A 13853-nucleotide genomic window follows, 5' to 3' on the forward strand; every position below is an offset into this window, starting at 1 on the left:
CAGAGACCTGTTACAGCCCCACAGCGCTTGGCAATGTGTCTTGCACCTACAAGCACTCAGGAAACTTTTCTGGGTTGACTGAATAAAATAGTTTTCCATTTTGGAAGAGGAGAAGGAAAAGATTTTCTGTTTGCCAAAGGGGATATTTTTTGCCCCACCCTTGAGATTGTAAACTCTTAGAGCAGGGGCTGGCAAACTGCAGTCTAAGGGCCAAATATGACCTGCCACCTGTTTTTGTGTATGGCTCTCAAACTATGAATGGTTTTTATATTTTTTAATGGTTGAAAAAAATGAAAAGAAGAATCATGTTTCATGGCATGTGAAAATAATATGAAATTCAGATGTCAGGGTCCATAAGTAAAATTTTATTGGAACAGCCATCTTCATTTGTTTATGCACTGACTGCTTTTGCGCTACGGTGCCAGAGTTAAGTAGCTGTGATGGAGACTGTATGGCCACCTGGCCCTTTATGGAAAAAGTTTTACTGAATCCTCTCTTAAAGGTTAGAGTTTGGTTTGATTTTCTTTTATTTCACCCAACACAACTTCCTGCTTTATGATTAGATATGATGCTCATATTTAATAGACCCTCCAGATATACTAGTTATGTCCTAAATATTTAGTTAACAATAGTCAGTTCTGTTGGGTTTCTGTTTACTTGAATCTTTTCTTTTCTAGCATATGTTTATTTCTTCTTTAAAATAAGTTTACTAAATTCAAGAAAAAGAGAGCCCCAGATTAAATATACCTATGGCTCATACTCACAATCCTTCATTAATAAGTGAAATTCATTTTTCAATTAAATTTGATTGCAGCTTTATTACTCCACATAGCAAGATTCAGCTGATATGGATAATAATGAGCTTGAATTTACATTTAAGTTCCTTTTATTTCAAAATACATCCAAAACTAATTTTGTGTTTCCCGGTGGTATGCACTAATTAACTTGAAACATGAACAATGATTTCTTTTGCAGTTTCATTTATGCCTTATTACAGAATGTATTAATAAAAATTATTGAATGAATAATAAAGAACACTGAACTTGTAAGTAAATTGTGCTAATTTTATAATTAGCATGCATATCAGAAAAGAGTGGAATTTAGGAAGGAAACTGTGACAAGATATCTTGCCGATATATGGCTGCTGTTACTTTGTTAGGGATAAAATATGGCTCCACCTCCCTTCTTGATGATTAAAAAACAAAACTCATGAAAATGGAAAATTGCAGGAAACTATTAGGGGTTGTCCATATTTTGCTAGTGATAGAAGCAACATACTCTATGTTAAAAGATCTGAAAGCCTTCTGGCAGGTGATTGGGCAGCTTTTTAGAGCATCAGATATATAAGGAAAAGTACAGTTCGAAATGCTGCAGTTTGGTTTTGTACGTTCCTATTTTAGGCTATTGGGTTGGGGTGGGGGATGAGGGGAAGATTCAAATCCAGGCAATATTTCACCAAAACTCTTCCTCTGAGTTTGTTTTATGTGTAACTTTGCCTGGAAAGTGAAGTCTTAAAACACAAATGAGGGCAACCAAAGATGCCTGTCAGTGAAGGTGAAACCATCGTTAAAATAAAACTGGAAAACGAGCAACTGGCTGATTTTTGACAGAGCTACCATTTGTTCTAGAAGGATGCACCTTCTCTGGTCTGTTGCTGTCTGTTCATATGCAATGTTTTTTCTCCCTTCACTCTCTTTTGAATTTATGTTCATTGGTTATTCATCTTTGTAGTGGTGTTGGAACACTTCCATGAATTGTCTTGGCTCAGGCAGGGAATGATGGATTTGGAAGGGTCTAACCTACACAATGACAAGAAATAGGCTATGGTTTGGCAAAGACAATGAGAATGAGAGTACAGAAAAATTAAGAGACTTTTCTTAAAATCATTTCTGGTTCTTAATCAGGATGAAAAATAAATATTTTATTGAATACCTACTAAATATAAAGCACTAAGATGCTTGGTGTATTTGGAAGAGGGAGAATAAATAGTTGTCTTTGGTCCCTCTGATCCCGTTCCTAAGAACTCTGTGAACAGAGTGCCTGTTTTTATTGTGGGAAATAATAATCTCTTTTATATATTCATTTCTAGGGCGTCCAGTCATATCATTTTGGGTGTAGTTCACAAATGAAGTGAGTTGGGTTATGGTTCACTTTGGGTCCATTGTGTTTTTTTTTTAAGTGTGATAACATATACATAACATAAGGTTTCTTTCTTTTTTTTTTTTTTTTTTGGTGAGGAAGATCAGCCCTGAACTAACATCCAATGCCAATCCTCCTCTTTTTTGCTGAGGAAGATCGGCCCTGGGCTAACATCTGTGCCCATCTTCTTCTGCTTTATATGGGACGGCGCCACAGCATGGCTTGGTAAGCGGTGCATCAGCACACACCTGGGATCCGAACCTGAAACCCCCAGGCTGCCGAAGCATAGCGTGTGCACTTAACCGCTGCGCCATCGGGCCAGCCCCCATAAGGTTTCTCATTTTAACCGTTTTTAAATATACAATTCGTTGGCATTAAGTACATTCACGTTGTTGTGCGACCATCACCACTAGCCATCTCTAGAACTTTTTCATTGTTCCAAATTGAACTTGTGTCTGTTAAACAATAACTCCTCATTCTCCCCTTCCCTCAGCCCCTGGCAACCGCCATTCTGCTTACTGTCTCTATAAATTTGACTACTCTTGGGACCTCATATAAATGGAGTCATACAATATTGGTCCTTTTGTTTCTGGCTTATTTCAATTACATAATGTTTCCAAGGTTCATTTGTGTTGTAGCGTGTATCAGGATTTCATTCCTTTTTAGGGCTGAATGATATTCTGTTGTATGTATATACTCCATTGTGTGTTTTTAGCTACAGTGTAAACAAACTAGTAGCAGAATATAAATCTGTACCCGGAGACGGGACAGGGCACTGTCTTTTTTGAAGCAGCTTATTATTTAGAGACCAGACCAAATGAAACCATGTTAGTTTGAGTTGCTTGGTATCAACAGTGTTATTCCAAATGTTAGAGGACATTGGTGGAAGGAGATAGAAGAAACCAGAGTGAAGTCCACTCTGCCACAAACCTGTGATAACTTCTTAAGAAATGATGTCCTCTTTCCCAGATCCCAATGATGAAACAATTTCAGAATAAATGCTCAAATGTGAACAATATTATTGCAAATTAAAAGTGAAAAAACAGGATATAAGTCAACCAGAACTATAGTTCAAAGTTTACTCTCTCAGTTGTGGGTTAAAACATTGATACCATTTTCTTAAATTGTAAAGGTCTTGCAACTCCTGAGATGTGTGTGGGGATAGCACTCTCCCTCTTCCTAGGCCTTTTGCTTATTTGCCATTTAGCCCACACCTTTGCAGAGGGGAAGGAGGCCATCTGAACTGGGTTATAGGCAAGTAAGTTTGTGTGATAATATATAATGCTTTGGTAGTACTACGGAAGGCAGGTTTCCTGTGGTCATGACAGAGGACAAAGTCTTTCATGTCTAGTCGTCTAATAAGATGACTTAGTTGACAATCCAAGATACCATGTGGCAACTCCTCTCCCGTCTTCCAAGGAACCATTACAAACTCAGCTGTTATTTATATTTGTATATACTCTTGCTGTTGCCTGATGTTGCCGTGGGGCATCTGATAAGCTCTTCAACTTCTGGATGCTGTTCTCCTGTTGGAAAAGTGGGAGTGGAGGTGGCTGGCCTGGTGACTTTGTTTTCTCCTCTCTCACTTTGCTCTTTTTCTGAATTTGTTGCTTGGCACAATAGTCAGCCCCTTTATGCCCAGCCTCCCAAAAGCTACTTGCCGAGAGACCCCTGGGCCAAGAAGAAATCATCTCTGCCACTGTCCCCTGTCCTCCCTTTCAGAGATTCTTTTCTGGTGACTTGCACTTCCTTTCTAATATGTGTAATACAAAGATCAAACACTTATCTTCTGTTGCATGTGTTTGAGGGACCGTTATGAATAATACCTGAGGGAAGATGACCAAACCGAAAATAAAGAATGTTAACATATTTGAATGAGCAGTAAGAGGCATTCTTCTGAGGGAAGGAATTTATATGCAGAAACATTACCTAGATTAGTTCCGAAAGGGCACCTGCCTTTAGGGTTGGTGATCACAGGCTTGGGGCATTGAAGAGTCTCTGCCAGCCAGTAGCCACCAGGCAGTTTTGTGCTGATAAAGCAGTAATATCCATGCCCTGAGGCATGGCTTTGTCTGGAAGAAACTTTACAGCCCACTGATCTCCTGGTGGCCTATCTCTGATACTAATTCTGCGTGCTGCAGTAGACCCGGCAGCGTGTGTGCTGCTGTGTGCCAAGATTAGGTCTAGTTCCTCAGCCGTGTCAGCACAGCCTCTTCTCTCCTTCCTCCTAGCTCTACCCCACATTTTTTCTTGCTACTCTTTAAAATTGAAAGTCTCTGCGGGGGCGGGGGGAAAGTCCCGTGGCATTCTGAGTATTGAGGTGCTCAGCAGAGCTGCCTGGCGTCCTGTTTGTATATAGCGGTTTTAATTCACTCTAATAGGTCATTTGGCCTTACCAACAGAGTCTTAAACATAATAATCCTTACGTCAGCAGTGAGGCTCAGGCCAAGCATCCAGAAGTGCAACCCTGAGTGATTATTTGAAGGAAGTTTTAAAGCCTTCATTCCCTGGCTCTGTTGTCTGGCTTCTGCCTGGCGCCTCCTTAGGTCAGGCTCTGATATTCCTCATGCTCACTGCAGCCAAGATAGGCAGGTGGTTTGGGAGAACAGAATGAATGAGGGAAGTTCACGTTCCTATTCCGTGCAAGGAATCTGATAATGTTCATATGCCATTTCAGTCCATTGAGATGGGACTTACGTTCTGGTGACATGCAAGCTTTTTGGTCCTCTTTTAATGGAGAAGGGCAAAGCAGGAGTGACATGCTGATGGGTTGAAAAATTGCGGCTGTTCCACTGATTTACAGCCTTCTTGCTGCTTTCCTTATGGAGGCAACTGATGCTGTTAAGAACCACTCCTCCCACAGACTGGCCTTGACCTTGCTCCTTGGATCTGAGGTGCCCCAGGCCTTCTGGAAGTATATTATGTCCTCTTTTTATTGCCTGTTATTATTGGCTCTCTTACCAATGATCACTGCAGTTTGAGGTTTTAAATTAAAGTGGCATCTTGGGCAGAGTTAGGGTTGTATTTGGAGATGACTCTAGGGTAGTAACTACCTGCCAACCACATTGTCTTTTATTCTGAAGTAGATGTTCCTATTCCAGTCTTTAAAAATATTACGGCTCTATGAGACCACATAATGATTGCAGAGGCTGTAAGCTGTCAGGATTCCTACTAAACCTTTTCCTTTTTTCTTGTAAGGAAACTCTGCTTTTTGGTTCCTGTAATGATACATTGGTGGTTATAGTCAGTGAGTGACAATAATAATCAGAGCTCAAAATTCCATCTTATAATTTGTCTCACTGGAACTGCAGGACATCCTTGTGAAGTATTGTCCCTTTTAAAGATGGAGAAATTGGGGGAGAGAGTGGCTGTGTGGTCATTGATAGGAAAGCAGTTAAAGTCTAGTTTGCCCTTAGAACGGTTTTGACCTCTCTCTTCGGTAGAAAAGATGTTTCTATTTTTGGTTTCCAGGTGAAGTTGGGTGTGTTTGTGTGTGTGTAGAGGAACATGGCTTACCTTAGTGTGAATAGGCTCATCGTGTTCTTTTGTGATGATATTTAGAAAGAATCCATATGATTGCAGCTTATGTGAATATGTTTAAAGTAGATGGAAGGTTTTTTTGACCACTGGATGCGTTGAATTTCCATTTTCCTTCTTGTCTCTTCCTACCTCCCGCATTTGCTCTCTTCACAAGTAATGTCACATGTAGCCAGAAGAAAAATGCAAGGTACAGGAAGGCTTGCAAATCTGAATTGCATGGTACCTTGACAGAAACTCAGAATCATTTTTTTAGGTTTGGGGAATTTTAACAAACACAACTTTGAAACAAAACTTATTTGTGAAAAAAAAACTTATTTGTGATCCAAATTCTAAGTGAGATTAGCAATATGACATATGAAGAGCTGTGATGTTTTTCGTATCTATTATATTTTTAGTCCTGTATCCATATCTTTCTGTTTCCTATCTAAAATCTTATTAATTCTGTACCTAGAGGCCAATTTCGTGAAGAATGCTTCTGAAATATACCATTATTAGTTTTGTTGTTTTTCATTCAGGATCGTCCAAGGGCTGTGATTATAGTTTTTCACATTATTTGCTTCTCATTCGTGGCCACAAAACCAAGTGAACACTCACTTTGCTGTCTGATTGCATACGCATAGCCTAAGGATGGAACTTCTTCCCTACTTGGAATTCTTTGGTACACGTTTGTTATTTGAATTGAGAGGCACGTATACACTGCTTTGTGGACATGGCCTTCTGCTGGCCTGTGTTCTGGGCTTGGTCCCAGGAACTCTTAAGTTTATATCACAGTATTAGTGGTCCTACCGTGTTTCTGTTTCTTATCTTTTAAATGGGGATAATAATACTCAGTTCTGGTTTATATCACGGCAATTTTTTGAAGGGTTAATGAGCTGGACTTTGTAAGATACTTTTAGATCCCTAGGTGAAAGGTGTTGTTTAACCACAGCAAGACTTGTGCCTTCCCAAAGAGCTCAAAGTGCTTGTCAGACTGTCTTCTATTCATACTCATACATTCCTGGTAGGGAGGTAGGTGACTAAGCATTATTATTAAATATAGAATAGTGTTATTACTGTTACAATTATGAAGGCCCTGTTTACAGATAAAAGTGAGAAACAGAAGTTGGTAAAACAGATTATGGAAGAATAACACTGGGAAAACTTGAAAGTAACATGCATTTGCTATTCCTGTTTACTTTGGGTTTCAAAAGTCTAATTGCCATACATGAAAACAATAGAAAGCATCCTTTCTTGGGGATGAAATGGGACCCAGTACATCTTCTAAATACTTAATTGAACACCAGTACTTACTTTCAGTTGCACCAGATTATGTTCTAAGGGTTAGTTTAACTCACGTATACCAGGAATGACTACAAATTTCATAGGACTTAGATATTTTGAATCTTGATTTGGGCTTCAAAACTGAATTTCCTCTTATTAAAGTCATATTGGACAGCAAATAGGTCACTGAGGCTGCCCAGCACAAGAAGTAGGTAGGTTTCCTTAAGGGAGAGATCTTTGAAGAGAGCAACCACTACTTTGTCTGAGATTGAAGAAAGAGAATGAGCCTCATTTGGGAAGCTACATGGGCAGGGGTGCCCAACAGGTTTGTCACCATGCTGTTGAAGATTGGCCATTCATTCAGTTTATAGCGTGAGGTCTCAGATATGAGAAGGGTCCTCTCCATCCTCCTCTCCACCTCTGTCTGAGATTTTCAGTCTTGTCTTTGCGGCCTAGTCACATATGGAGTTATTTCTGGTCTTTCATGGTTGTGTCACAGGGCCTGGGAGGAACGAGTGGGAGGTTTGAAGTGAATCCAAGGAAAAGTGACCACAGTTAGCCCCTAACTCCTGCTGTTTGTTTTCTTTCAGTGTGTACCACTACCTTACTAGAAATCAATAATTCCCTCAGTCTTCTCCCTGGGAAACAAACGTGTACACACTAAAAAGAGTCGGCTTCACAGATCACGTGGACAGGGGACAGTAGGGTTATTGGATTTTATCTTGTGATTCTGTCAGGGAAGCCAAGGTTTTGACCAAAAAACTTTCATCTTGATGGTCCACAGTTCTCTCTTTACTTGGTATTAGGAAAAGTTTGTTTAATTTTCTGAAGATATTGTGAGTATTCAATAAATGGTAGCAGCTGTGTGCTTAACAGTTTTCAAATGTCATACTTAGACTTACTTAGGTTTTAAATTTTCTTCTCGAATTCTCCAAATCAGTAGTTATTACTTACAAATGATATCACAAATATTGGCAGTCTTAAATTCTATTTTTATTTCCTTATCAAATGCTTGTAGTTTTGTGTAGCTGTTCATTGTTATGTTCCTTTACAGCAGATTTTAAAAAATGCTCGCTGCCAGCACAACAAGGCTCTATGTGTGTGTGTCAGAGAGAAATGTTTTCAGAAAGAAAATGGTTTAGGTTTCAAAATGCCCAAGGGAATTGTTATAAAACAACAGTGAGGAGAAAAAAAACTCAACATGATTTAAATACCTTGATGTGGTTCTTTTTTAATTTAAATTTTTCTTGTTAGGTCTTTTATTTTCTAAACAAAAGACCATTTTGTTCTTCATGAACTACTTTGGGCTAGAAAGAGCAACCAAGTTTCTTTTTTCTTTTTTGAAACTTGTAGTTGAAGCTTTTTCCTTTTTCCCCCATTCAGGTACCTAATTAAATGGAGTCATTTAGTTGATTTGTACTTGTTTTCATCCAGAATTCAATTAAAATTCTTTTAGCTGAGCTAGAGCCATCCGATTCTTAAACTAGGTCCAGGATAAGAGGTGGTAGTGAAAGTAGGAATAACGAGTGAAAGAATGTATTCCGTTCAGTCTTTGGGAGTTGTGCGGGTCAGGCCTTCTCCGGGTGGCTTAAACAGGGCCCTGTGGTACCACCCACGGGAAGAGGCTGGAGAGTGCAGGGGCCAAAGAGCGCAGACTCTAGTTAGGCTGCCTGAGTTTGAATCTCAATTTTTTTTTCTTTTCCAGCTTTATGAATCTCAATTTTCCACCCTTTACTTGCTGTGTACACTTGGGCAAGTTACTTAAGCCTTTTAAACCTCAGGTTCAACTATAAAATGGAGATTAATAATAGTGTCTGCTTCTTGGGGTGTGAGGATACAGTCAGATAATCACATAGAGCGCACAGTATAATGCCTGGCGCACAGGCTTGCTCAATAAATTTTGGCCATTACTATCTTTATTTTATTAGGTTGTTGTCAATACTTACACATATATTGTTCATCTTGATCTTTTAATATATAACAATATTGACTTTAGGTAACTTTGTGTTAAAAATCTCCTGTTATGATATATTTGAGTTAATAAAAAAAATTTCTTTTTTTGAGGAAGATTGGCTCTGTGCTAACATCTGTTGCCAATCTTCCTCTTTTTCTTTTTCCTCCCCAAAGCCCCAGTACATCATTGTATATCACAGTTGTAGAGTTGTAGCTTTTCTGTGTGGGACCCTGCCTCAGCATGGCTTGATGAGTGGTGAGTAGGTCCGCGCCCAGGATCCGAACCAGCAGACCCTGGGCCGCCAAAGCAGAAGGCACAAACTTAATCACTGTGCCACCAGGCTGGCCCCTGAGTTAATAAAAATTGAAACTGACATGGTAGAAACCATCATAAGCAAAGACAAATGACAAACTGGGGAGAAAATATATTTGTAATTTATTACACAAAGGATTCATTTCCCTAATATATAAAGAACTACTACTCTATTAAAAAAATGGACAGTTGTAAAGCTTTTTATGGTGATATACTTCCACTTAACTGGGCTACAGATTTCATGTCTTTTATATATATATATATATATATATATATATATATCCACAGAGACTACCAGGAAAACCCTAGATTGGAGAAGGGCTTGGGACACATACAGCTAAAGACACAGCCAAGAGTGTGTAAACAGACCTGAATTTTTCTTCCCCCCATAAAATAGCTCCCTCTGAGAAATGATCGTTACTATCAATGGTACCCCCGCACACCCCACTTACCCTGTCATCCATGATTTTTCTTATTTTTTCCTCTCTCTTTCTCCTCATCCAGAAAGTCACTGAGTCTTTTCTTTGTTTCATTAGTAGTATTTCACATCTGCTCCAATCTTTCCAGGCCTACTACTACTGTTTTAGTCAAGAGACATTCAATATCTCTCTCATGACTAAACTGCTATCCTGGTCTCCTTTTCTTTGTTTCTCTTGTGCCCTTCTCCAGTCAGCACAATATTCCACACATAGATTAATTTCCCTAAAACATGGTTTTCATCTTGGGCCACCAGCCTACCCGGAAGCCTTCAGTGGTTCCCCACCATTAAAGTGAAGTCTAACTTCTGAACCTGACCCTCAGGGCCTCCCTTAATCTGACTCACCCTCCTATCTCTAGCCTTAGTCTTTCTCACTGTTTCTCTTTAGGAACTCCTCAAACATCTTACCTGGTCTACTTGGCCTGGCCCACCATGCCCGTTGCTGCCTTCATGCTGCCCTCCCTCCTCCTGTTTGCTAAGTCTTATACTTGCCACAGGCTCAGTTCCTGCCTCCTCCAGATGGCTTTCCTAGGTGCCCCAGCCCTCAGTGTCCATTGTTTTCTTACCTCCCACTGCATTTACTGATTGCCTGTACCTCTCCTCTCACACTTCACCTTTGCCACCTATATTGTTTTAGGTGAAATTTTTTTTTTTTCTTTTTTGCTGAGGAAGATTCACCCTGAGCTAACATCATGCTAGTCGTCCTCTGTTTTGTATGTGGGTCGCCACCACAGCATGGCTGCCAACGAGTGGTTTAGGTCTGCACCTGGGAACCAAACCTGGGCCACCGAAGCGGAGCACGTGCACTTAACCGCTGTGCCACTAGGCCCACCCCTACTATTTACTTTAAACCTAAAGCATGAGAATCTCCCTGACAAATCATGCTGTCTGGAGGTTATCTGCATGAGGCAAAGTGAAGTCAAAGTAAGTCACTTTCCAGCTCCTGCCTGTGATGTCTCCATCACTTGGAAACATAGGCACAAAGAGAAAAGTAGAGGCCCCATAGGCTGCTCATCCTTAAAAATTAACTTGTTCAAAGTATTATGAGTTCCCTTTTAGTTTTGTTTGGTCTCATTTTGTATTGCCCCTTTGGTTATGTCTGTTTTGTACCTAGAAGGCCTCAGTTTGCAATTCTATAACTCTGTCAGTCTCGTTGACGTGGCTTTCACTTAAAATTAATGTTCAGCAAAGGGATTAGCCGATAACTGTTTCGAGCTGTATTTCTTTATGCAAAAGGGTGGATATGGTTTGAACAGGCTGCCAAAGCCAGGAAGAGAAGTTAATTGTGTAAATCACTGCAGGCCAGAGCTGATCACCTTTCTGAAAGACAAGACAATGCAGCACACAACCTCTAAAGAGATCTTTGGGGTCAAGTTGATATCATGTTGAAGAATCAATATTTACTGGGCTTTATAAAGTTAGCCTTTAATGAACCCCAGGCATTTTGCTAAGCCATTAATTACAGGAAGAGGAAAGGCGGCGACAGTGACTGAAGTCCATGGCTGTGGAGGTTGTATAAAAATAAGTGAAGAGACAGTCTCTTGCTGATGTGCAAAGGTCCCACCTTTAGATTCTACTCAAGCGTTGTTGAGTATGGGTATTGAAAGGCTTTCTTGGGATCTTATTGACATTTTAAGAAAGATAAACTCTTGTATCCTAACAGAAGAAGGTCGGTCTTTTACTCTTTGACACTCCTTATTTAAGCAGTGTGGCTTAATTTTCCTGGGATGAATTCTAAGGTCATTTTGGATTCTGCCTTATAAATATGCTAATCACAAGAGCAAGTCCCTCTCAGAGTATGGCTCATCCCTCCCTCTGACATGCTTGAAAGCTTTTAAAGTGAAGAATTATAGTGAAGAGCACTTACTTTAGGATGATGGCTTGAATCCAAGTCTAATGAAAGGTTTTTGATAAATATTATCATTTGCATGTGTTATATCATCCAATAGAAGTATCTCTCTGGCTGTTTTGTGTGTATAAGTATTCCGTATTCCTCACTGGGTCGTCAGAATCATTTGTGGGTCAGGAACTTTATCTTCTGTTTATTTTAGTGTTTCTAAATAATGTTTCTAAGAAATGTTGTTGACTAGGTAGAGGGATATATTATATCAAATTTTATCCTGGCTGTAACAAAACTAGGACCCTACATGGTCAGTAAGTGAAAGTCATAGAAGCATCTTTGTTAGGCCCTGTGAATCAGTGTGTGGCCCCAGGACGTTTGTTACAAGTTCTTGGTTATAACTGCTCAATAGATAAATTCTGGGATTGACTTTTCAGACCTCTTTTTCTAGAGCATTTTGTCAGAGGAAACTTTAAAATTAATCAGAGAAGAGCTGCTGTTCTTTCTCACTCCTGCTCCCATCCCTCCTCTCCAGGATCACTTTTCAGAGTAAATACTGAAAAGAAAAAGCATGAGAGGTTTGTTGCGATTGTTGTGGTGTTTTTACAAGAGAATCTTTTTTTTTTTGTGAGGAGATCGGCCCTGTGCTAACATCTGCCAATCCTCCTCTTTTTTTGCTGAGGAAGACTGGCCCTGGGCTAACATCCGTGCCCATCTTCCTCCACTTTACATGGGATGTCGCCACAGCATGGCTTGCCAAGCAGTGCGTCAGTGCGCGCCAGGACCCGAACCGGCGAATCCCGGGCCGCCGCAGCAGAGCGCACACACTTAACCACTTGTGCCACCGGGCCTGCCCTTGACAAGAGAATCTAATGTTTAATATTTTCATCTGTAATTTTCTTTGGATGTTCATTCTGGGTTTTTATTTTTCCTTTTCAGCTATTTGAGAACTTCTACTTTGGTACCCTAAAGCTCAATTCAATTCACATCTCTCAGAGGTTCACAGTAGACAGCTTTGGAAACTACGCCTCCTGTGGACAAGTTGACTTCTCCTGAGGTGGATCTTGGGAAACACTAGATATTGAACATCCTCACAAGGTGCCAAGGAAGAGTATCTTCATCTTAATTGCCAAGGAGGGATATGGAAATTTGGATGGTGACTTTCCTGGTGGTTCCCCATGGACACCATGGTCTCTAAAGGTTGTCCACAGTCATCAGACTGTCAGCCAAGATGGTTGTGGGGACAAAGAGAACTTGTGCCTGTAACCCTCAGCTGGTTTATCTTGCACAGAGTCTACCATTCTTTCTAAAGCTCTTCTCTGGAAATGTACCTCTGAAGCCTGTTGGAGCTCAGATTCACATTATTTCTTATATACCTACTGTTTTTGCCACAACCGTTGAATTTGTGTTAATACTTTAAAAGAGAATTAAAGTTGTGTGCTCTTATAAATCTCTCCACCTAGATCAAATATCCATAATTTCTAGAAGGTTTGTATTTTTCCCTTCCCCTTGTACCCTAACTTTTAATCACTACCCAGAACTTCTTTTTTATTGTGGTAAAAAAATATAAAATTTACCGTCTTAACCATTTTTAAGTGTATAATTCAGTAGTGTTAAGTTTATTAACGTTGTTGTGAAATATCCCCAGAACTTTTTCATCTAGCAATTCTGAAACTCTATACCCATTAAACAACTCTCCTTTTCCCTTCCCCAAGCACCTGGGAACCACCATTCTACTTTCTGTTTCTATGGATTTGATGACTTGATACCTCATATAAGTGGAGTCATACAGTATTTGTCTTTTTGTGACTGGCTTATTCCATTTAGCATCATGTCCTCAAGGTTCATCCATGTTGTAGCATGTAACAGGATTTCCTTCCTTTTTAAGGCTGAATAATATTCCATCATATGTAGGTACCACATTTTGTTTATCCAGTCATCCATCAAGGGGAACTTGGGTTCCTTCTACCTTTTGGCTATGGTGAATAGTGCTCTCTGATTGTGGCTGTACAGATATCTCTTCAAGACCCTGCTTTCAATTCCTTTACTGCTAAGAATTTTATCTTTAGCAAAATAACTGTTAAAGTTTTTATCTTTTGCTTTGATCTGCCCTTTTTCTTCTGAAGTTGGTACCTTTCTCTGTTTGTTAGATTGCTGTTCCTTCACACTACCCTAACCCTCGCTTTCCCAGGCCACTGATGGAGTTGCAGTCTGCAGCTCTTTTCTGTTTACCTCTCAGAGCAGCAGCAAGAGAAACAGTGATGGGGCCGGCCCAGTGGCACAAGCGGTTAAGTGCGTGCGCTCCGCTGCAGCGGCCCGGGGTTCACCGG

General features: G+C 40.1%; 1 protein-coding gene across 5 annotated transcripts in view; it reads left to right on the forward strand.

The window, feature by feature from the left end:
- Positions 1–12668, forward strand: part of ASCC1 (activating signal cointegrator 1 complex subunit 1) — a 101681-nt gene extending 89013 nt beyond the window's left edge. For 4 of the 5 annotated variants that reach the window (XM_058543231.1, XM_058543233.1, XM_058543232.1 and 1 more), the window contains exon 10: positions 12463–12668. In XM_058543231.1, coding sequence (XP_058399214.1) covers positions 12463–12579 — 117 coding nt within the window. In that variant the 3' untranslated portion in view covers positions 12580–12668. The remainder of the gene's footprint in view (positions 1–12462) is intronic. The other variant, XM_058543234.1, reaches the window with a different exon arrangement.
- Positions 12669–13853: the final 1185 nt, after the last annotated feature.

The sequence above is a fragment of the Diceros bicornis genome, chromosome 6 (genome assembly GCF_020826845.1).
Source record: "Diceros bicornis minor isolate mBicDic1 chromosome 6, mDicBic1.mat.cur, whole genome shotgun sequence".
NCBI classification, from domain to species: Eukaryota; Metazoa; Chordata; class Mammalia; order Perissodactyla; family Rhinocerotidae; genus Diceros; species Diceros bicornis.